This window comes from Poecile atricapillus, chromosome Z (genome assembly GCF_030490865.1).
Source record: "Poecile atricapillus isolate bPoeAtr1 chromosome Z, bPoeAtr1.hap1, whole genome shotgun sequence".
In the NCBI taxonomy this organism is placed as follows: domain Eukaryota; kingdom Metazoa; phylum Chordata; class Aves; order Passeriformes; family Paridae; genus Poecile; species Poecile atricapillus.
Window position 1 is genome coordinate 51,347,191 of NC_081289.1, and position 23,574 is coordinate 51,370,764.

At 36.4% G+C, this 23,574-nt stretch overlaps 1 protein-coding gene across 3 annotated transcripts in view; it reads right to left on the minus strand.

The window, feature by feature from the left end:
* The window catches only part of LOC131572710 (transcription factor EC), an 88,728-nt gene that overhangs the window by 11,595 nt on the left and 53,559 nt on the right, over nucleotides 1-23,574 (minus strand). Inside the window, exons 3-5 of one of the 3 annotated variants that reach the window (XM_058826005.1) lie at nucleotides 21,463-21,558; nucleotides 4,129-4,243; nucleotides 3,210-3,266 (exon numbers count right to left, since the gene is read on the minus strand). In XM_058826005.1, the coding sequence (XP_058681988.1) occupies nucleotides 3,210-3,266; nucleotides 4,129-4,243; nucleotides 21,463-21,558 (268 nt within the window). Of the gene's footprint in view, nucleotides 1-3,209; nucleotides 3,267-4,128; nucleotides 4,244-15,677; nucleotides 15,777-21,462; nucleotides 21,559-23,574 lie in introns of those variants that run through there. The other 2 variants (XM_058826007.1, XM_058826006.1) reach the window with 2 other exon arrangements.

The window sequence follows — 23,574 nt, forward strand, 5'->3', positions numbered from 1 at the left end:
GGGTGTCAGAAAACAGCAATCTCTACTGGTGTTCTTCTGGTGTGAGCTCACAATTTGTTCGCTGCCTCCACTTTAATTCAATCCAAATCTCACTGAATAAGCAGGATTCAGACTTTCTCCATCACTAAAATCACACTGAGCTCTGTCTCTTGTCCTCTGCACTTTGGAAGACCTTACCTTGGGCTCAACATGCTCATGCCACTGTACTGTTAGACCAGCCCTGGCCAGCCTAGAACATGAGCAGAATGAATGTATGTTCTGTGTTTGGAGATGTTCACTTAAAGTCTAATGGCCCAGTTTTGAATATAAATACAAAAAGCCCAGTAGAGCTAAGTTATAAGTGTCCAGCCAATCCTTGTGAGTCTTCCAAGACTGACTTCAATCTTCTCATAGTCATATGAGCATGCCACTTCCAGTCTCAGCCCCACAACCTGGATGATTTTTAGTGCTCTTCTTCCTGTACATAAAATGGTTTGCTTCCTCTCGGTGTGAGGCTCCTAGGTTTGTGCAGCAGTCAGTTATTTCCTCCCTAGCAGATTCAAGCTCCAGGAACAACCTGAGTGTTACTATTTACTCTGATAAAGTACTCTACCTTGGTGGGTTATATTACCTTGTCTTGCTCTCTATAGAAACAGGAATTTCACTTAACAGATTAAAGCATCTCAGGTTTTTTGGTGATGAGTCACATGTTCAGAAGACAGTGTTATAATCCTCCTGAGTGTACTGTTTAGTGAACCCCGACATCACATTGGAATGAATGTGCTGGATCTTGTAGGAGAGCCCAGTGTACAAAGACACGTAACAACTGAAAAATTTCAAAAATATATTTCAGTTGTGTTGGAAAAATACCAATGCAAACAAAATTGAAGAATATGCTTTAATTATAGTGCTATGGTGTAATAGCTGTTGCTCAATTAATATTTACACTGTGGAAAACTCTGTAAGATATTCATCAAAAAGTAGTCAACTGATCATTAGCTATAAAACAGTGCAAAGAAAAAATGATCCTTACAAGTTAACACTTACAGAATTCTTTTTTTTTTATATTTTTGCATTTTTTCCTGCAAAGAAATTGCCAGTGGTTATGTCAATGAGATTGGGGGGGAGATTTTTAAGCTTGGAAACATGTTGCAATAAAACTTTCCTGATGTATGCCTGTAACCTTTCCAGACATATCCTGAGTTATCAGTAATATTTCAAGCATCAAATTTTACATAAGCCAAATCAGAAAATTATTTTTCAAAATGCATGGACAGGATTATGATCAAAAAACTCCAAAGTCAAAAAACATTAAATAATGTTTTAAACTGTCTGTTGCATGAAGGGATTCCACTTCTTAAATCTAAATCCCTTTTCATGGTTTCATTCAATATACAGTCTTTCAAAAAGAACTTTTTTCCAGTGCCTATACTACTCCTTGTTATTAGAATGCACAAGAACATTCTCATGAAATGTAAACCTTAGTTCAATCTGAAAATTCAAAGTTTGTATAATTCCAATCAACTTTCAAAAACTGATTTTTCAGACCATCACTAAGAAACCTGATCCTCATAAGAGTAAATCACACTGATAAAGCCTTTATATTTGATTCATTATTATGTCCAAGCCTTTAGATAGTAGAGCTATGTCCAGAGAGCCTTTGAGCTCTGTAGCATACACCTGGAGCCAAGCCAAAACAGATGCTGCCTGTCTGCAGTGGTATCTTCACGTCCTTCAGTTTAGTTGCCAGGGGTGAGAGAAAGTTCTCAGGTATTTCTTCTGTGATCACAAAGGACAAGCCAAAGCAAGCAATGGAGGCAATAGTAAGACCAGGCATCCCTAATGCATCTATGATGAGCCTCTCTTTCCCCATGCAGCTCCAAATAACTAGTACCACCCCCTTTCTTAGTCCAGCAAAACTCCCCATTTCTGCCCTACCAAGACAGATAGCAGCTGAATTGGCATTCCAGAGATCATGTGCTAAAAACATGTCTAAAAATTTCATGGTCTGTCTGTAATCCACAAAAAAATTACAGACAGATATAAGGATGCCTTCTGGAAATTCTAAGTAGCAGAAGATTGTCCACAGTGATTGCTAGCAGACTGTGCCAGTGGATGTATACTTTCAGGTAAGTCAGTTCATGCAAGTAAAGCTATAAATACCTCTGATTATTGGAATAGCCAGACAAATAAGATAGAAGTAAGAGAATAAAGATATAAAAAGTGGCTATTAACTAATTACCAATTTAGGTTTAAATTCATAGAATCATAGAATAATATCTCAAGTTGGAAGTGATTCATAATGATCATTGAATCTAACTCCCATAGTATTTTTGCTGGAAGAACTGGAAAGGAGAACTAGAAAATTGTAACTACTTTATTCAGCACTTTCCAAAGAGTCCTGCAGGCTTTTTGTTTCAAATTATGCTTTAGAGGAAAAATTGTGTAATTTTATAGGCAATTTTCTCCCAGTAATGAAACTTATTTTTTTGTATTCTCTTCTATATAAACTAAAATGTTTTTTTATTTTTGTAATTCTAATACTTGGACACTTAACTATGAATTTCACTGTGCTCTAATACTGTTAATCCAGGACAAACATGCCTCTCATCTGTACATAGCTGCACTCTTGTCCATAAAGGGAACAATTATGGCAGGGGTTATGGGGCTTGTGTGACAGAGTCAGAACACTGGTGAGTCTCACATAGTCCTGCACTGATCTCCTTTCAATAAGGAGCATAATTTCAAAACTTTCAATAACTTTAAGAGGTTAGAAACCTCACTCAGAAGTTGTCTGATATCCTATGCAAATTTTTTTCTTCCCCTTCACCCATAAGGAGATATAGACTCTTGCTTTGGTGCTTCAGTAAATAATGTGTGAAGACTGGACTTTCACATGGTTGTTTTTCTTATAATCTGCCTCTTTTCTTGTCTGCTTTGCACTGTAATTCTTAGAGAAATCATCAAGTTGCTACCATGAAAAAATAATAGCAGGAGATTATATAGAAATAAATTAATTGCAATATGCAAAGTATTTTGAAAGACAAAAGTCAGAAATTAATTTCAAGAAGGAAAGCTTTATGGTTGTATGTTTGCAGTCTGAGTTCAATTTGATTAACCTGCTGAGATGCTGGTCTAGAAGAAGAGCAGAGATGTGGTAGCTAATGTATAATGGTTTTGCATTCTCCATACATACTATTTAATGAGATGGAAGATGAACATATACTTACTGAGATTGTGGTTATCCTTTTTTTGTCTCTCCTTTGCCATTGCTCTTGTATCTGCTTCTGACAGAAAGTAACATTTATTAAAATATTCCTTAAGATACAATTCCAGTACTTCTTTCATCTTTTGAAAATGGCCTCTTGTCACAAAGACCAGACTTCCAGTCCTTTTACTGCATTACTATTTTTATTATTAAAACAGATCATAGGCAAATCTTTATTCCACCAGTACTAAACTCTGAGCAAGTCTGGCAGGTTGTTTAACATTTTTTTTATGGCACTTTTTTAAATTTAAGAATGTAGAAATGCTGTAGAGGGGTATTTTTCTCCAATTTCCTATATTTTATATCAGGATAAAACTTACAACACACTAAGGTGAATATGGATTTTCTATATCCCATAATGCAAGAGTTAATCAGATTTGTAAGATATTGAATAAACTCACTGTTTCTTCTGAGTGACATTAATAAACTGTACATGATTTTTAGCATTCTTTGGATTAATTGAATGTAACTTTTAAAGTTCTTAATCCACTAATATAGCTTTACCTTGAATAGCCTTATTGTAAGGTTTTAAAAGAACTATTTGTTCTACCCTGGAACAAATTCAATAGATGATAATTTATTTATGTTGTTGGTCAGGAGCCGACAAGTGGAAGAATATATTGTTTTCTAAAATGTTACATTTTTTTCAGAAGCATGATGTTCATAAAAAGAGGGGGCAAATATGGTTTCTGAATTGCTAAAAAGAACAGAAAGAAAACATTTCTCCTTGATCTTTGTTCTTTTCCTTAAATTAAACCAAAAACTGAAAATTCTCAGGAATTTAATTACGTATATCTTTTTCATGGATAAGATCTATTCAACTTTTAAGACACACACCATCACTTATGCAGTTATATACTAAAATCTGAGAGTTCTTTTACCTGTGAGCTCCCTTTTTACTGGTAGATTAGCTGGGCAAGAAGCATTTGTGAGACCCATATTAGCTGGTGCCATTCCCTGGTCACTGTTATATATATCCAAAATGCTGCTAGATAGCTTGAGGGGTAGGGAAGGAAAGAAGAATAAGGGAAAAAAATATAAAATAAGTAACAGGCTTAAAAGATTAAAAAAAAAGAAAAAAAAGAAAAACCAAAAAACACCATCATGCATGCAACAAGCAAATATCTTTGGATATGAGTCTGAGTCTGGTTTTCTTTAGAAGGAGAGTATGCTCATAAACATAAGGGGAAGGTTTTCTGTTACACAATATTAACTAAAATTGAAAGAAAAGCAAAGGGTCACTGAAATGGGCCTGCTATTTTTCTACAGGTGCCATTTGTGTGGGCTTCAGATCTACAGTGATGACCAGATATGAGCCACAGTGCCTCTTTCTCAATTGCTTCTACATTATATTTTCTAAATCCAGGGTTTCCATGACTGCACTTCAAATATGCATTAGGTTGAAAGTCAACTTTACTGTGCTGATTTTGACCATACTCCCCTGTATGATTTTTTAACCACAACTCTAAACTCTGAATTGGTACCTCATATAGGGTCTGGTCCAGCAATATAGAGACTCAGGGACCTAGTTATATGTAGCAGTTAAAATTAGAGTGGATAGAACATCAGAGAACATGCTTTGAAGAACTGTACTGTTGTCATGATAGAGCAGATAATCTAATGGCTTTAACATGCATAATGTATACCAATATCCTTATTCCCTTAAAAATATAATAAAATATTATTTAAATAAGCCAAAGAATGCACTCTAAGAAAAGTAAGGCTAAAGTATGTGGATTTCAGGTAACTGCACAATTACCTTTACGTGTATAACTATACACCTATGAAAGAACTGTAAAATATGTAAAAGTTTACTGAAGAAATGTGTTGTTACAGATTTCCGCAGCACCTATGGATCCTGAATCAACCTGAATTTTCCAGGCAGGTCATCAAGACACCAACCATAGGTCTGCTGGGAACCAGCTTTTTTCGGACTCTTACAATTTCTCTCCCTCGTAGAAACTGAGAACTTCACCTCAAGTTACTTTGAATGGAAACAATTTTCCCAATTACTTGCTCAGTGTGAACTTGTTCCATGGTAGTGCTTCCTATATTTTATGTTAAAACTAAAATTTTAAATTATTTTATTTTATATTTTATTTTAAATAATAATTTTATTAAATTAACTAATAATTTTACTGTTATTAGTTAATTCTAGATGACCTAGTTAATTAGAATTAGTTAACTCAGGATGACCTGAGAATCTAGTTTCAGTGAAATTCTCCCAGTTCTATTACATCCAATGAAATGAAACAATCAGAATTCTTACTGAGCACTCATAAATAACATGCTCATTTTTAAACTAGAGCTTCATTACTTAGGAAAACTGAAAATTCTTGAATACCATTGGAAATCATAACACCAAGTCAGTTTTGAAAATCTGCTTATATATTTGATCTCTCAATGAAAATACTTTTTAAAAGAACGTTTGGAATTCAGATGAGTATTACTCAGAACAAGCTATGTTTAATATGCAGGATTTGAATGCTAAGAGCATTCTCACGTTAAGTACCTTTGTTTCATTTGAGGGGTAAACTGACAAGTATTACAGAATTTACTGCAGTTTTACCTTTGCATTTTCTTTATTCCAGTGATAGGATAACTACATTACAAGAGTGAACTCATATCAGGTCTAGTCATATTTAATTACTTCTTACATTCATGTAAATGAATTTAGTTTATTCAAATGATATGAAAACAGAATGACATAAAAAATTGAGAATCAATGTGACTCCTACTCTCCTACACGTCCAGGTTCTAGTGCACTTTGGCAAGAATATTATGTGATAGAGGCTACATTTTGTGAAGTGCTAGGAAATAGCAACCACTGAAAATAATATAAACTAATAAATAATCTATCAAATGAGTAATACATATCTGTCATTCATTACATATTTCACACTGCTGTGTATATAAGTTCAATAATTTACATGAAACTGGTGGCAATCTTTAATTTAGTAGATTGTCAATGCCATTAGTGAAAAAAACAAGCTTTACAAGCTTTTTTGGCTGTGTACACCACAATTCGACACGAACATGAGATACTTAGTTGATTACTTCTAATTCTAAACAGAAATTCAAATTTTTCCTTGAAAGAAAGTTAAATTTCTATAGTCCATTCACAAAGGTGTGAATTTAAATTACAATCTCCAAATCAAAGAGAAAGGTTTATGAATGGCCAATTCAGCAGGCAAGGAAAAAATAATACCAACACACATAAAAGTTCAAAATTATGTGATGGTTCAAAAGAGCATGAGTAAATTCAATTTGACATGCTTGGCCCTCCTGGCTGCCAGGGCACTGCTGGCTCAGATTCAGCTTGCCACTGACCAAGACCCTCAGGGCCCTTCCTGTGGCACTGCTTTTCAGCATCTCATTCCTCACTCACTATATACATGCAAGGTTGCCCCATTCCAGGTGAAGAATCCAAGCCTTGTCTTTGTTAAACTTCATTCAGTGACTGTCCAGCCCAGTAATTTGTCTAATTCTCTTCACAGAGCATCTCTGCCAAATGCCCCATATCATCTTTGTTTCATGCAGATGCTCTCCAGCATTCTGCCGCTAGTCATTTCACCATTTTTATCAGCCATTGGGAAAATAGAATCACCACTCCATATGTAGATGATGAAAATGAAGCCCAAACCTAAGTCATCCAGCTACTGATGACTAGAATCCTATCAACTCACTCTCAAATAGGGGGTACATAAGTGTTACTCCCAAAGGGATGGGCAGGGAAGAAGAGACAGTGGGGCAGCTCTGCATTTTTGGGAGTGTTTCGATCATCTAGAGCTTAATGATGAGATGATAAGGTTGAATGTTTATGGGTAAGAATCAGAGGGAAGGCCAGCAAGGCAGTTTTCCTAGTTGGACTTTGTTATAGACCACCCAACCAGGATGAAGAGGCAAATGAAGTACTCTATAAGCAGCTGAGAGAAGTCTTGCATTGCTGGCCCTTGTTCCTGAGGGGAACTTCAACTTACCAGATGTCTGGAAGTACAACAGCCTAGAGGAAACAGTGCAGAAGATCCCTGGGTGTGTGACAGCTAACTTCCTGACAGCTGGTGAGAAAACCAACTAGGGAAGGTGACCGATGGATCTGCTGTTTGTGAACAGACAAGCAGTGCAGAGACGTGACCGTTGGTGGCCACCTTGGGCACTGCTATCATGAATAATTAAAGTTTTTGATTCTTGGGGATGTGAGGAGAGGGGTCATCAAGACTTGGATTTTCAGAGGGCAGATTTTGGCCTGTTTAGGAGGCTATTGAAAGACTCCCTTGGGAGGCAGTTCTGAAGGGGAAAGGAGTCCAGGAAGTCTGAACCATGAAGATGCAGGAGCAAAAAATGTTCATGTGCGAAAAGATGAGCCAGTGAGGAAGACTAGCCTGGCTGAACAGAGAGCTTTGGCTGGAACTGAGGGGGAAAAAAGCATAGTGGAGGTAAATGCAGGCAACGCAGGAAGACAGCAACAATGTTGGGAGGTTATGCAGGGAGAAAATTAGAAGGTCCAAAACCTAATTAGAACTTAATCTGGCCACTGCTCTAAAAGACAAGTATAAATATTTCTATAAACAAATCAGCAACAAAAAGAGGGGTAAGGAGAATCTCCATGTTTGTATTGGATGCTGAAGAAAACACAGTGACAAAGGATGAGGAAAAGGCTAAAGTACTCAATGCCTTCTTTGCTTCAGTCTTTAATACTACTGGTTCCTTGGGTACCCAGCCATCTGACCTGGGAGACAGAGCAGAATGAAGACATCACAATCCAAGGGAAATGGTCAGTGACCTGCTATACCACTTAGACACACACAGGTTCATGAGGCCAGACAGAATACACCTGAGTGCCCTGGGGGAGCTGGCACAAGAGCTCAGAGAGCCATCTTTAGTCATTTACCAGAAGTCCTGACTAACTGAGGAGGCTGCAGCTACTGGAGCAAATGCGATGCCCATCTACAAGGTGGAACAAGAGGAGGATGGAAGAACTACAGGCCTGTCATCTTAACCAAGATGACAGGAAATGTTATGGAAAGTTAGTGCCAATTGCACTATCAACTGTGAATTTAGTAGAAATTCTTCTGTGAATTTAGAAGAAATCTCAATTCTATTGTAATGGCCACTATGACAGATAAGCGGCTTTGTGGATACGGTCACTGGTGTCCTTTGGCACACTGTCTTCATTCACAGTTAGCACAAAATATCTACTATGAATTAGGGTGCAAAGAAGAATTCTCAGTGTCAGGATTCAGGATCAGGAGAAGAAATGGAGAGTGATTAATGTGATTTGTTTTGGACACTTGAATGTGTCCAAATGAACTGAATGATCTCTGTCTCTTATTCTTGACTCTGAAGGAAGTTTGGGGTGAATGTTGCAGGCCTCCCATGTGTACCTTCTGAGGAAACCTCACTGGGCTCCTAACGTGAACATTTCCAAAAAAACTCTTATTTTAAAAATCACATTAGAACGATTTCCTTTAAAATTAATCATTTTTCTGATTGCCAGAGACTTTTATAAAATAGTCAAATAATGTGTCAAAGTATTTTGTTGAAACTCTCTATCTGAATTTGCTCTGCATTGATATCAAGCACAGAAAATGCCAAGGAATTTATTTGCAAATGATACTGAGAGCAATCTTATAGTAGAAATTGGCTGATTTTGATACAACATGAGGAAACATACTTTTTGTCTGACAAAACAGGAAGTTCTTTTAGAAATGCAGACATCTGTAAACAACTAATTTTCAAATTATAAAATCAAAATATATAGCACAATATATTATAGAAATAGTGAGTCAAAATACATCTGGCTGTTTGGATGTGTACCAAAATTTCATACATCGTAACAGAATTTATTGCTTATCATGTCATTTAAGCAGGGAAAGTTTTTGCAGTACTGAGGGTTCAAATAGCTTCCAGGCCTACATCAAAAGATACATATATATATATATATATATATATATATATGTACAAACCATTTAAAATAGCACAATTATACAATATGTGTACAATGATGATCTTAAAATTCTGTAGCACTGTGAAACCTGATGAATCCCAAAATGCTTTAAAAATCCAGCTGATTCCACCATATTAAAAGCATGTTCTAGTTTTCAGTTTAGATGTGGAAACACAGACATTTGGGTATGAAAATTCCTCAGTACCAGCAAATCATTTATCTTGCAGGTGTCATATTGGTTCGCACCTTTGTTGTTCTGGGAAATCCTTGTAAGTCACATAATTTCCAAACCTTGCATTCATGATACTTATATTTATGTATATGTATCTAGGAATTTAGATGCAAGTGTCTCATAAGGAATGAGAACATAAATATTAAAAATAGCAGAATATAATACACTATCTTTCCCAGTTCTGAAATACAGCCAGCTTTGGACAAAAGATCAACAACCTTGAGCACAACAAATGGTTAACTGTGAACAACCAGTGACAATGTAGTACAGGAAGAGAATAATACAATTTCTAATTAAAACTGCAAGGAGCATTAAAGAAAGAAGACTGTAATTAACGAAGTTAGCATTTGGCAAGGACATTAGGGTTAACATTCTTCCTTTTGTATAAAGTGTCATGGGATCTTCAATGCCTGTGTGCAAAGACTGGAACATGAGAATTTCCATTCATGGGGCTCAGTCCTAAAAGATACTCAACTTTGAAGCTTAGACCAATTATAAAAGCCATCTTCAGCTGGACTACCTGAGTGAATACACCTCACAGGCGCCTGTGACCTTGTGCTTGCTGACAGTGTCCAAGGGAAGTGCTGTGGAGGTCTCATCAAGAGAAGACTGTTATGTTCAATAACTTGGGTCTGAACTGCTGTGCAGACAGGATTGTGTAGCAAATACTAAGGGTTTATTAACAGCATGGATGACTAGCAATGGACAACTGTGATCACAATTTGCACTCTCTAATACCAAGTTTGAGGAGTTTTATAAAGGAAAACATTACATGAAAGGCATTGCCTTATTAAAGGAAATTATGTGGTATTCCAAATCTTATAGCATGACAGCTGTTGGCAAATATCATGTAATTCTAAGGAAGACTTAAACCAAAAACATTTCCATATCTTCCAAGAGAAGGATTCTGAATGCAGACATAAAAATGTATGAATATAGGTTGTCTGTGTTTATTCACTTGTAGTCCTGAAACAGGTCTATATCACAATAGTATTCACTTGCATGATCACATATTATTTAAGTATTTTTTTCCATTTTGGCAAATCTCTGCATGATGCGTTTGCCTTATAGTAACATTCAAGTCTGTAAGGATCACAGTTGTATCACAATCAGTGTTGCACAGCTAGAAAATATCGGCCCAGCCATTTTCCAAATTCAGCTAGAATTTTCTTAATTTAAGAATTCTGCTGACAATGGTAAGGCCCAGTCTGGACTAGAAAACATTTCCTGAACATTGAGGTCACTTAACATATTACATAATCTAGTTCATGAGCCAATAATACTCTGTTAAAAATCATTAGGTTTCATATTCCAAATATTTTTATTTAGAGTATGTAAAAAATGCTGAATGATTGCAAATTGTTGTCAAAAAGCTTATATTATATTTTCATTTGTAGATAAATTTTATTTTGCTTTGTGTCTCTTTAATGCATATGTCATTGTTTAAGATCCCTGGTGACTATTGGGAGTGAACATGACTCCCTTAAGACTGTGCTTTGCTAAATTGGACAGGCCATGATTCTTTAGATAGACTTCCCATGTAGTGATACGTTCTAACAAGAGCCTCTCTTTCCTGCTTTGAATTAGTTTTTCTGAAGGGAGGACACCCTTTTTTTGCCTATAGCATTCAAGGAGTTTTGTGCCCAGTGAATCCCACACTGGATATTTCCTCATGTCTCTTGGAAAACAGTCTCATGATGGATACTAAGATCATATTTGTCTCCTTTATGCAGTCCCATCATTTTGATGGCTTATAGTTATCCACTGAACAACTAATGTAACCAGATCTTTTTCTGTCATCTCCAGTTAATGAGCTCTCAGCTTACTGAAGACATTCCTGTTATTAGTATTTAAATGAATGACCTTCCACTCAGTACTATTACATTCCTTCCATTTAGACCATTCTGTCATCACAGTCATATAATTCTTCCTCCATGCTATCCTCATCCTTCTTTGTATTGGCAGTACTTTTTACTTTTGCTACCTCCATAAATTCCATCAGCATAAATGTATTTTCTGTACCAAGATCACTAATGAAAATATAAGTAAACTGAGATCAGGGATTGGTTATTGGTACACTACATTAATATCTTCTTATTTTAAATAAAAACCTTTATTGTCTCTATAGCTTGCTCCTTAGCCTGAAAGGAATTCTGTCAGTTACTTTCTAAAGAACATGTACTGCATTTTATTAAAATGTGTTCATACACAGTTCTCACCAGCAAACCTTGGATATGCAGGACTAGCTAAAAAAAATTAATTCCAGTAGGAAACAGATCTCCATACACCCAAAGGATGCCACTAACAAGGATGATAAAGGGTGTGTCTATCTCTAAAGAGCAGGCACCTGACATATTCTAGTTGTCTAAAATGGCTAAACCCAAGAATATCAAGAGCTCCTCATCAAAGGTATCCGGAGTGTCCTGACAGGTCAGAACAGTTCATCAGCGAGCCTGCTTTCCCTTGGGGAACCTGTAAACAGACAACAGGATAGACTGTCCTGTTATCCAGCTGACATTTCTCCAAGGGGCTTTCTTCCTTACAGGCACACTCACAAGCCCAAGTGCGATTAGAAAGGGCAAGATGTCCACAGAGAAGACAGAGGTCAGCATCACGCAAATTCATTCTTCCTGGACAGAAGTGCTCATGAAAAGAGGCAAGTGGGAAGCAAGTTGAAGGAATAGTCCTGCTAGCAGAAACTTCCTTTGCTACCCTTTTTTCCAGGGTTAATAACTGCAGACAAACAACCCACCAAGTGTGCCTGTTTCCTGCAGTAACGATGTATGGCATGTTTCCACAGCAGCTGCTGTGCCCTACAGACCACTCTGAGCATTGCTGACCCTATTACACAAGGTCAGATCGCCTGTACCGCACCTGCAGACTCGGCAAACTTAACAGGGAGCCACAACACATGCGGCTTGACTTGTCACAAGAAGAGAGAGACTATGCAGCTGCCTAACCTGAAAGGCTGAGTACTGTGTCTGCAAGAGAAAATTTGTTTTGGTTCCTGGTAAAAACTGGTACTTGCTCAGACTGCATCTAAAACAAAAGATTAGTGCAGTATTTTATCATTTCCCACTCCTAAATATTAAACATAAATCACATTTTCACAAGCTTAATTTATAACAACACTTCAAAGAACAGTTTTGTAAAATGAGGCTACTTCTCCTTCTTAGCCACAAAAAATTTAAGCACCCATCTATTTCAAAGTGTTTCTTGCTTATTCATTTTAATTAAAGAAAAAAAGAGAAAAAAATAAAAATGGGAACTTTGCAAAATGTTTACATTATTATCCCATATATGCATCCCAAATAAAAAAACCTCAATATGGATTTGTGTCTACAGTTCATTTTACATATCTTGTAAAAGACTGTGTTTGTGTTACTGGGGTTCCAAACATCAAAACACAGTCAATTGGTTGTCATGCATTTACAATTTATTCATGACAGGTAAACAAAACTTTTTTTCAGTCTTTCAAGTTCACAGATTGACATCAAATTCGGCCAAATAATAAGTTGATTAATAAATGCATATTAACACATATTAACAAATCCATTTTTTAAATAACACCTGGTGTAATGGGTTTTGACAAGGGGAAAACTGGGGCAGCTCTTGTATCTTAAATGTGTGTTTTAATAAACTGTGACTTTTCATCTTTTCAAATTTATTGCAGACAGGATGCTTAATCTTTTCAATACAAGTGTTGTGTTTGAAAGACTAGGGTTCAGCTTTCTTTTTCAATTGCTGTGCTGCTGGAAGAAAGTTGAACATAAGTTGCATTATTCTTTTTATTTGTAAGGATGTGTTTGCACTATTGATTGCCAAAGAAGTTGGAGTATACTGTTTTTAGAATCTAGAAGATCCCATTTACAGCTAAATTTTTTTGGTCCTTTTGTAATTGCAATACAAAATACTTATATTTGAGTACATATGGTCTTAGCAATAATGATTGAAAAATGTTTCGGTTTATCTTTTTATTATGTAAATACACTAGCAGAAAATACTATCCTTCTCAGATTTGTTTTCATCTGAACAAATTGTATTTCCTTCTATATTTATCTTTAACATGTTTCATAATTACACAATCCTCAACCAGGGACCTAATGTTCAGATATATTATATCAGATATTATATATTATGCATGAAAACTGGTTCATTTTTTATCTTCCAATAATGATCATCAAGATGGTTCATTATTCATCAGAGAAAAATGAACTCTCTTCATATTCCAGTCATAGTACATTTCTGCCCTGATCATATACATAGAAGTCCATTGTCTAGATAAATGTCTAATCAAATATGACCAAGCAAAGGAATTTTCTGGAGAATCAGCCCTTTGCAAGACATATATGCTCTTTCCAATTTCCACCTTTTAATTGTATGGTTTTAGCTTTTTTTGTCTTTTCTGGTCACAAAATTAATAGACACAGCCCAGAAGTGAAATGATGCACTGATAACGTCATCATCCAATTTGCAGATGGAAATCAAGTCATGAGAGTACTGCCCACTAAACCCCAGGTTCTGAAAACCAAAGATGACAATTAAATGACAGATCTTTTAGCTGTTTTACTGTTGTTTCACAAGTAACACCAGCCAATGTACTAATTCCTGCTTCCACCTTACTTTAATTTTGTTGGATATGGCCTGTAAATACATATAACAAATCATTCAAATTCTCCCTCTAAAAGCAATGACCAAATGTCAGTACAAAAAAAAAGTGAAGAAACTGAGGCTGGGGGAGAAGTGAAAAACATATTTATTTATATCACATACTCTATGTATTATATGCTTTATATTATGTCCTTTGAGATGTCATCTAACACCTAAGTCTCTGATCATATTGCAGTAAGGTTTCTGTGTTCTAGTGTGTTCATATGGGTGTACCATGCAGAACTTCTTTTTGGCTGAAAACCTTTCTGCAGTGTTTGATTTCAGATAAATACACAAATGCATATTTCTAGTGTAAATATAAATATGTATAAGTATAAATTTAAATAAAGTGTAAATAGTCAGCTACTTCATAAACTACTTTACATATATATTAAAGATCATTGAAAGCCTAGGCTGATGTAAAATTAAGTGCTAAGACAATCAGTTCTACTTTCAGTTTATTTATCAAAATGGACTTCGAGAAATCTTTGTTTTCCACAAGCTTGTTTTGTCTTGCAGTGAAAAACTTGACTGCGCCTAGAGAACAAAGTGGCCACTGTTGCTGCCTCTGAGCTCAAAAGTTCTTTATTCAATGTATGTAAATGCCGCTGTCAGAAATTTGTAAAGTTTCTCTCCAGAAGGCATCATAACCATGCTGCAGACAGCAGTGAGCTTACTATAATCTTCTTTATGGCCTGTCACATTCTGAGTGTCTTGCATTGCTGTATACAGACAACAACACAACATGCAGCAGAGGCTTTGGGATAAAACAGAATCTTCTTGTTGGCCCCAAACAGCAGGAATTTGCTGGCAGATCCTGCTGCACAAGAGCTTAGAATTAATAATAAATGAATATTGGGAAAATTAGAAACTTGTTTTAACTTGTTTTAACATTTATTGTTAAATAAATGTTAAGGTTTGAGATAAAGACCATGTTTGTAAAAGGTATTTGCATACAAACAACTGTATATTTCTGAATAATACTTTAATTTCTGTCTATTTACCTTTTAGAAAGAGAAAACCAGAAAGGAAAAAATAAATTTTCTATTCGTTTCAGAGTTATGGAAACTTTACTACAGTTGCATGAAGGTTGAGTCTTTTGTCTCCCTTTAGCCAGAGAGTTCTATCCCCAAAATAGAAAAGGATTAGTAGACATTGGTCTGTTAGCATAATAGAGACAGAGCTGAACTTTTTGGTCATTTTGCACAGCTTTTGAATGCTGCAGCTATGTAAAAGTAGACCACAGTTCTTCTCCTGACCCAAAGTAATGCATGCTCTGTTCTAGGAAGACCTTTTCTACAGCATGAGGTTAATTGTGCAGGCAAGAGGGCTGTATGTACACTGCCCATTTCCACCTGAAACCACTAAATTGTGAGAAATACCAAAAGCAAACCTTCATCTGACATTCGTATGACATTCAAAACAGCAGTGGCAGTGATAACAAAAGATACTTCCAGCTGCAGGAAACAGGCCTGAGGAGTTCTGAATTTGTGCTTTTCAGAGTTAGTTTTTTTTGCAACTGAAACAACTGAGAGTCACAATTTCCTACCTAACACTTTTATAGTATTGAAGGAAGGAATTGAAAGAAAATATTTGCTCACCAGTTTTATTTTTGAGGCGTCTATTATTTCATCAATAGCTACTGACTGTTCCTTCTCCTTCATTTTTCTTTTTTGTGAAACTTGTAAATGATACCAGAGAGTGCTAGACAGAAGTTTATATACTTAAGTGAACTTTGATTCTTCCTTGGACTTTAAGACTAATCTAGTGTAGAATGTGATTGACAAAGCATTTTCATTGATGTTATGCAGCCTTTTCAAGTTAGCCAACCTAAGCAAATGAGGTTGTTAATGTTTACTCTGGCCCTTTCTCTAAAATGGTTTTGAACTTTAGCAGATTTTATCAACTTACAAGGGTTGCCAAATTACATCAGTATTCACTAAATAAAAAATACTCATGTTTATGCAGCAGGGGGCTGCCTAGATCAGCAGTGCTACATGCACCTCTAAGAGAAAGCTGGGTTTACTTCATGTCTGAATAATTGCAGCTCTTATTGAACTAAATACTTTGGAGCATACCTATTTGAATTTCTTCCTTCTGTATGATTTCTGAGAATGGGACAGACAGCAGCTTTTGCAATCCATCCAGATGGTCACCATCAATATTTAACAAATAATTAATACAAATACAAATTATTAATGTCATGATGAGAAACTGTGCCCTCAAAGACCTTGTAATAGCAATGAGATTTTGCAGACAGAGTGAGTCATGCTTTTACTAATAAATAGTGTCTCCCTAAAAATCAGATGCAGAGTTAACAGATTTAATCAGAACTTTATAGCAGCTGTAGTTAATAGAATCATAAAAATTAAGGAAGAAAACATCTTTCTGTCCTGTCCCAATCTAATTTCTACTCCATACCTGTACAAAACAAGATTTTTTCCAAATGCCAAAGGAGCAAAACAAATACAAGCAAGCCATGCAGCAACTAAAGATTTTCCCCACAAGCTCTTTTCCTGCAAGAGTGGCAGAAGTGAAACAATCCCACTGACTTGACTCCCAAGCAGATTGGAAATACACAGTAGCTCCCAACTTTGGTAAATAGTGAACTATGAGTATTTGAAATGAAGTCAAGAAAGTGAAGCAGTGAAGCCTCAGAAGATCCCTGAAGAGGTGACCCATTGCAAGGCACCCCCTTTACAGAGTATTGCCACCTTTTCCCTGCCCAGCCGTTTCCCCAACTCACAGCTGGCACAACCTCTGACTTCTAGCACGCCCAGGTGCTTTGGCCTCCCTTCTCTGGTAGTGATTTAATTATTATTTTCTCAACATTTCATTCAAGGGGATAGTTAAAGAAAACATTTCTTAAATATTACAAATAAATCACAGTATCATAGAATGTTAATGGGTTGGTATGGACCTTAAAGACCATCTAGTCCCAACCCTCCCTGCCGCGGGCAGAGACACCTCCCACCAAACCAGGTTGCTCAAGGCCTTAATCAGCCTGGCCTTAAACACTGCCGGGGTTGGGGCATTCACAACTTCCCAGGACAACCTATTCCAGTGTCTCACCACACTCACAGTAAAGAATTTCTTCCTACATCAGCTTGGAAATATTTTTTTCTTGCCTTTATTTAGTACTGGACATGGAAAAAAAATTCATGGAAAGGTTTCCTATGAAAAAGCTTTCAATTTTCTTCCAAGCAACCTGAAAGGAACTGCTCCATTTAGTTAAGTCATTCAGTATTGACTACTCCAGCAACATGGAGCTGAACTGATTGCACATACCAGCAGCTGGGCCTCTCCTGGTGACTTTTTGAAATCCAATTTCATGGTACTGCTCCGCCTGCAGCATTGCTCTGCAGCTACTTCTTAGTTCTCATTTCCAGCCATCTAACTGCTAAAGAGCCTCTCTCCCCAGGCTTCTTCAAAAACAGTACTGAAAGCTCAGTTTTCTTGTGCACCAGAAAAAAAGACAACTTAGAATCCTTGAAAATGTTCCCAGGATTATATTATTTTTCCTACCCAGGTCTGTGCAAGAGAGGCTCGTGTCATTGCAGAACATTAACTTCCTCTCACTTCATTCTCATTCTAAGCCAGTCAATCTCCTAATGCTTTGGACATAAGTTTTAGTGGACTGCATGTCAAGTAGAGAGCATTATCCCAGTTGTACAGTGATTATTTGGACTGCAACAGTTATTTCTGAATGAAAGTACTGGTAAATTGCCAACAGCTTTCATACAGATCTCCATTGTAATTGCTAGATTACTGGGTTTACTGGTGAGTCCTAGGGGTGTATATGTATATTATCAAAACAACATTTGGTACAAATAAGTGATTCATAAGATCACACGCTGTTAAATCACACCATGAAAAGAATGGAGATCCTGTTATTTCCTGTTTTTATTCTTTCTTCACTGTGATTAATGCTCTTCACATCTGCTTTAATATGTTTCTTAAATTTCTCTCTTTGCTGATATTAAAAGCAATGTAGAGCAGAGCTTTTTACTACCTGCCCTAAAATATTAATGGTGGTGTAATATACACTTTGTATTAACAGACCTAAACATCTACACTTCCTGTGTTCTGAACATTTGGAAGTATTGATATACTTTAAATTCACTACAGAATGTTAAATAGACTGTGAAGATTTTGAATGAGAATGAACTTATGATAAAAATGAAAAGTATTTACTTTTCAAATGTTTGTCACCATATCTGACTTACATGACAGTAGTTAACTTCTAAAACTCATATAATATTTGTTTAATTTTTTCAATGATTCCTATATGGTCAGGCACAAACCCGTTGCTCCTAATATGATACTTAGAGAAAAAATATTTTCTTATAATAAATAAATACTCTGCTGTCTTTTAATACAAATTTCATAAAACTAAATTATTACAAGGAAAAATTACTTTAAATTGTTGCCATCTTCAAAGGTCCTTTTTTTATTAAATCTTACCTTCTCCATAATGAACAAACAGTTGTCATTAAATGATAGTTATTATTTTATATCAGTTATGCTATATGAACAAAGATATAATTTGATTTACAAATTTCTTCAGGAGAATCAAGACCTCTTTTACGTAGGGAGGACCTTGTCATACATTTTAACTGAACTACTAAAAAAACTGCTATAAAAGGTAAGTTTCTGCCATTAGGGTACTCTGAAGAGCAACAGAAACACAGCCAGAAAATTCCCTAGTTTGAACAATTCATAAGTGACCATTCAAAACCAGAAAGTTTCATGAAATTATAAATTTGGATCCAAACACAATAAAAGCCAGATAATCCACTCCTCAAAAGCTGTAATTATTTTGATGAGAGATGGAGGGATGTTCTTATTTTCACTTCTCTGATTCTACTAATACATAACTGTAATTCATTAATTCAGGGTCAGACAATGAGCCTTTGAGCAATTATTCACATGACTGGTCTCACAGAATTCAATGTCTTCATTTAATGTGCCATTAAAATGGTACATGGGTGCATTTAACTAAAGCAAACATTAGCTCACTGCAACACACAACAGGTTGCACTGTAAAAAGTGGAAATTACTCAGCCACTATCCACTGAGAACACTGAGACAGGAATATGGCATCATGAATTTGACTTTTTTGCTGAAAAAACACCTGAGCCTCTTGCCACATTCTGAAAATGAAGTTGGTCCATTTCAGAATTTCAGACACTACTCTGCACAGTTTGCAAAATCAAGATAATCTCAAGTAAGGAAAGCCTAAGAAGAAATTCCAGAAATTCTTAGGCATTATGCTGGAGAATTTGAAAAGAAAACCAACGCAATATCAGCCAGATACAGAGGCAACTCAGTCTCACCTGTAATCTCACTTGCTCTATGTTTGTGTCAGCCACCACAGCAAGGCACCTTGTGCAGGTGTCAGAGCTACTATGGGTCCTTGCTGAAGTACAGCACAGACTCAGCACATCTTCTCTAATTAGATGTTCGCTCATTCTTGATCGTGCCTCCTAGTCCAATACTCTTGTAATACATATATGTTTGGCTCAGATAAGGAAATTTCATTATGTTTAATGTGATAATGGAAAACTCGATAGAAAAATTATTTTCTACCTGTGCCTCTATCTTTCTCTATTACACAGCTTATGACCAAAACTTTGCTGGGAGATTTAGGATGTTGCCTGAAAGATGGCATAAAACCAAGTGGTATGAGCTAAATGCCTGAGATCATCATCTCCATATACCTAATTCTTCTGTATATTTTTAAAGTACACAATGCTAAAAGAGAAGACAGAAGAAGCAGAGACAATCTCCAATCAATTTCCTCACACAGATGCAGTTTGCATGCCTTGCTGAAGGCAGCCTTTATTTTGCCACAGTACTGAACGGAGAGATTTGGAAATGCGTGCTACCGCCTGGCTTACCTAGCAGCCTGCTGATTTCCTCAGCACAAATGAAAATCCAAATATTATTGCTTGTCCCAGAGGCACTCCAAGAGTCCCAAATCTTTGCAAGTAAAGTGCCATCAAGGTCTAAAAGACTTTGCATATTTCCTTCCTCATCAACAGTAGGGCATTCAAAAAAATTTAGAGACAAATGTCCTTCAAGGCTGAAGATAGAGGCTAATGAACCTGGAATTAGCATAGATTAACATCATCCAGTTTTAAAAGGTTTTGAGGGAGTATAGCTTCAACCCAAAACCCAGAATTCATGCCTCTCATCACCATGCCACACTATCATACCTGAAATTATCCTCCCCTGCCTCACATTAATTTGAGCTAAAATATTAATTCACTCTGTAGGGACCATTCCTTTGCTGTGTTCTGTACTGAGTGAGATATGTGTAATTCAGTCCAGCTGCATTAATTCTGTAGTTGGCATGTAAATGTCAACTACAAGTGTATCAGGTGTTAATTGAAATGATAATTGGCATTAATGATGGACTCTATAGTAGGCAGCATAGAAGAATAAAGAACTTGTCTCCTAAGGTATTTTTGGAGCCAGTGAAGTTCTGTAAATCAGAAAAAGATGTTCCTCCAGGCGGCGATAAAGAGCAAGCACCTGACTGTTCTGAAGTGAGCTTGGTAGAGTGTCAAAGCCTGCGGAAATCCTTCTGCCTTCATCAGGGTGAAGTTCCCCTCTATCGGCGTACAGTTTAAATCCCTGAGGACAAACAGTTCTGGACATAAATTAGGGTAGAGAGGACAACATACACCCTTCTGCAAAGTGCATTACAGTTATTGATATGTATTACTTTCATAAATTACACTTTATGTGTTGTAGTGTCCAGAAGAGCTCCATCCTTCCTCTTCAAAATGTAATATATATGGAAATGTAAATAGTCTTTGTTAGTCCTCTCACATTTATTCACAAACAGACATCACAAAATCGAAGTTTATTACAGTAATCCTTGTGAAGAAGTCACATTCCTCTTATTTGTCCTTGAAATTATTCAACTAAACTCAACTTGTCTGTATGAAAACCCAGAACTAGAGCCTTGCTTCAGGATAAGACAGTGGAGAACTATTACATGGGTAAGTTTTGATTTTTCTTTTTAGTTGAGGTAGATGGATCTTTAAGCAAGGTTTTAAAAGGTTTTCTAGGGTCCAGACACTTTTTATCCTTATTATTTTTAGCACTGCACAGAAATCTGTAATTCCAATGGGTTATGCACCAGATATTTTGCTGGGCTAGAACCCCAAATGCTATTCAGACCACATAAAACACCAGTGTGGTCTCACCACACTGGGGTCCTTTTCTGTAATATTATTGACAAAAAGGCAATCAACTGAAGAGAAAGGAGAACAGTCCACTGATACTATTCCTTAGTCTCTGAACTGTGATGTCCTTGAATCATTCAAAGAAGTTTTCTAGTATAAAAAGCAAGATAAAATTCAACAAAATACTTACAGTTCTTTGCATTAGTAAAGGAGTTTCAGAACAACCTATCACTTCATCATTAAAATTTGATTCCATATTGATTATGTCTTCAATAACTTCTTCCATCTGATAAAATAATATTTTAAGACAAATCACTACAAATAATAATGGAAAAAAAAGTTATTTTTAAAATACAGAGGAATTAATATTGAATATCTTTAACAGCAATGAAACTGAATTTCAGAAGCTTATATCTTAAAATTCAAACAATTCCAACACTTCTATACAATATTCACGGTTTTTTACCTCTTGTGAAAACAGTTGTGGTTTAGATAAGAGAAAGATACATCTTTCTCTAAAACTCCAGCCCATGGTCCTATTTTAACCCCTTATTGCAGCACCACAATCAGGTGTCAGGAGTGCATTGTTAAGCTGTAACTGTGACCTGTCATCTTGATCAAATGTGTCATATCCATAGTGCATTGCTGCATTGCTGCAGGAAGACTGGAAGGAACCTGTGGCTCTGCAATTGTATGAGACACTAGAGGTTTGGTGCTACATGCTTCCCTCTTCTGCAGGTAGAGGTTTTTTTGTTTAACAGTACATGGGATAATTTTCGAGACAGCCTTCTGGTCTCACTTCTGATCTAATCTGAGCCAAAAAATATCAAGGCAGAGGGAATAGGTCAATAATTACTTGGGATGAAAGAATGAATACTTTGAAGGCCTATAGATATATATAGATTTGGACAAAGTACAACATGAGTTTTCAATGATAGTTATGGTCTGGTTCCATTCACAATATAATTTTGGGAGAGATCCCCATGACAAGCATGTCACTTTTAATTCTACTATCTGCAGCTCTTGGGAGCTGAAGGAATTGTAGGTGGTTCTGTGCAATGAAAGTATCACACAGACGTGGGACCTTTCAACACAGACTTTTAGGCCACAAGGCCCAACACAGCTCATGCCTTCCTCTCCCCCTCTAAAACCAAAGTACTGTGCCAGGAAATGTGTTCAGACTTATCTAGGGAAATGCCATCAGGGCCAAAATGATACCAAGAAATGCTGGCAGTTAAACAACATGAAGAAGTACAGTTTACTGCACCAGCCTGGGTGTTGGCCCTATGTTATTTACTAATATAACTATAGCCTACTCTCAACCGCAGGGCACACTCACATTAAGAAATTACACTGTGACAGTCATCCCCCTGAGTCTGAGATGAGATTATCCAAATTATTGCAAAGTTGCCAGGATCTTGCCACTGCCCGCTATCACCCTCCCAGTCTTCACCAGGTGCCCTCTTGCTCACCAGGACAGAGGGTGACACAAGGGCAGATCAGACCCAAAATGCCTGAGAACACTTCCAGAACACTGCACTTTGCCAGCATGGAAGTGGTCACACAGGTGTCCACAAAGGCCATTTAAAATAGCATTTTAAAGTAGCTCCAGTGATCCATAAACCTGATTTTAAATGTCAGTTGTCAATGCCGAAGGAATGGAGAGGCACTGGATGAACTCTCCAAGAAGCTTTATGGGCTCCCTCATGCTTAGCTACATAACACCCAAATGCTCAAATGAGTCATGGTGTATTTGTAAGATTCTTCTGTTCTATTAAAGTCAAAGACATGAACAGCATCTCCATTTCTCATTTCTGTGGCAACTCCCCTTTTACCTAATAAACAGTCCCTTTTGAAATCCATTGAAGTATTAAAAGCCATAATGACCTACATCTCACACTGGCTAAGAATCTGATATTATATTATAGCTGCACCTCTATTAAAATCCATGGTGGCACTAAAGTTGGCTATCTTTGCCAATTTACTCGAGATAACCTATACAAAAATATAACAGTTAACTGAAAAATGAGTGATTGATTTTCTTTCAGTAATATATTTAAGGTAATCAGTGTTTAACTTTTTTATGCAGCTAGATTAATATCTTTAGACAGAAACAACTCCCATCTGAGAAAAGAATGTTTTTCCTTTGCAAACTGCATATTCAGAAAATGTACAGCAACATATGATGCATGTATAAAAAGATGCAATGTTACATTTTATCTGGCAAGAGTCTAAAAGCTTGATCCTGCAGTAAGCTATTCACAGACACACAAGGGAATAACCCACATAATTCAAATGGATA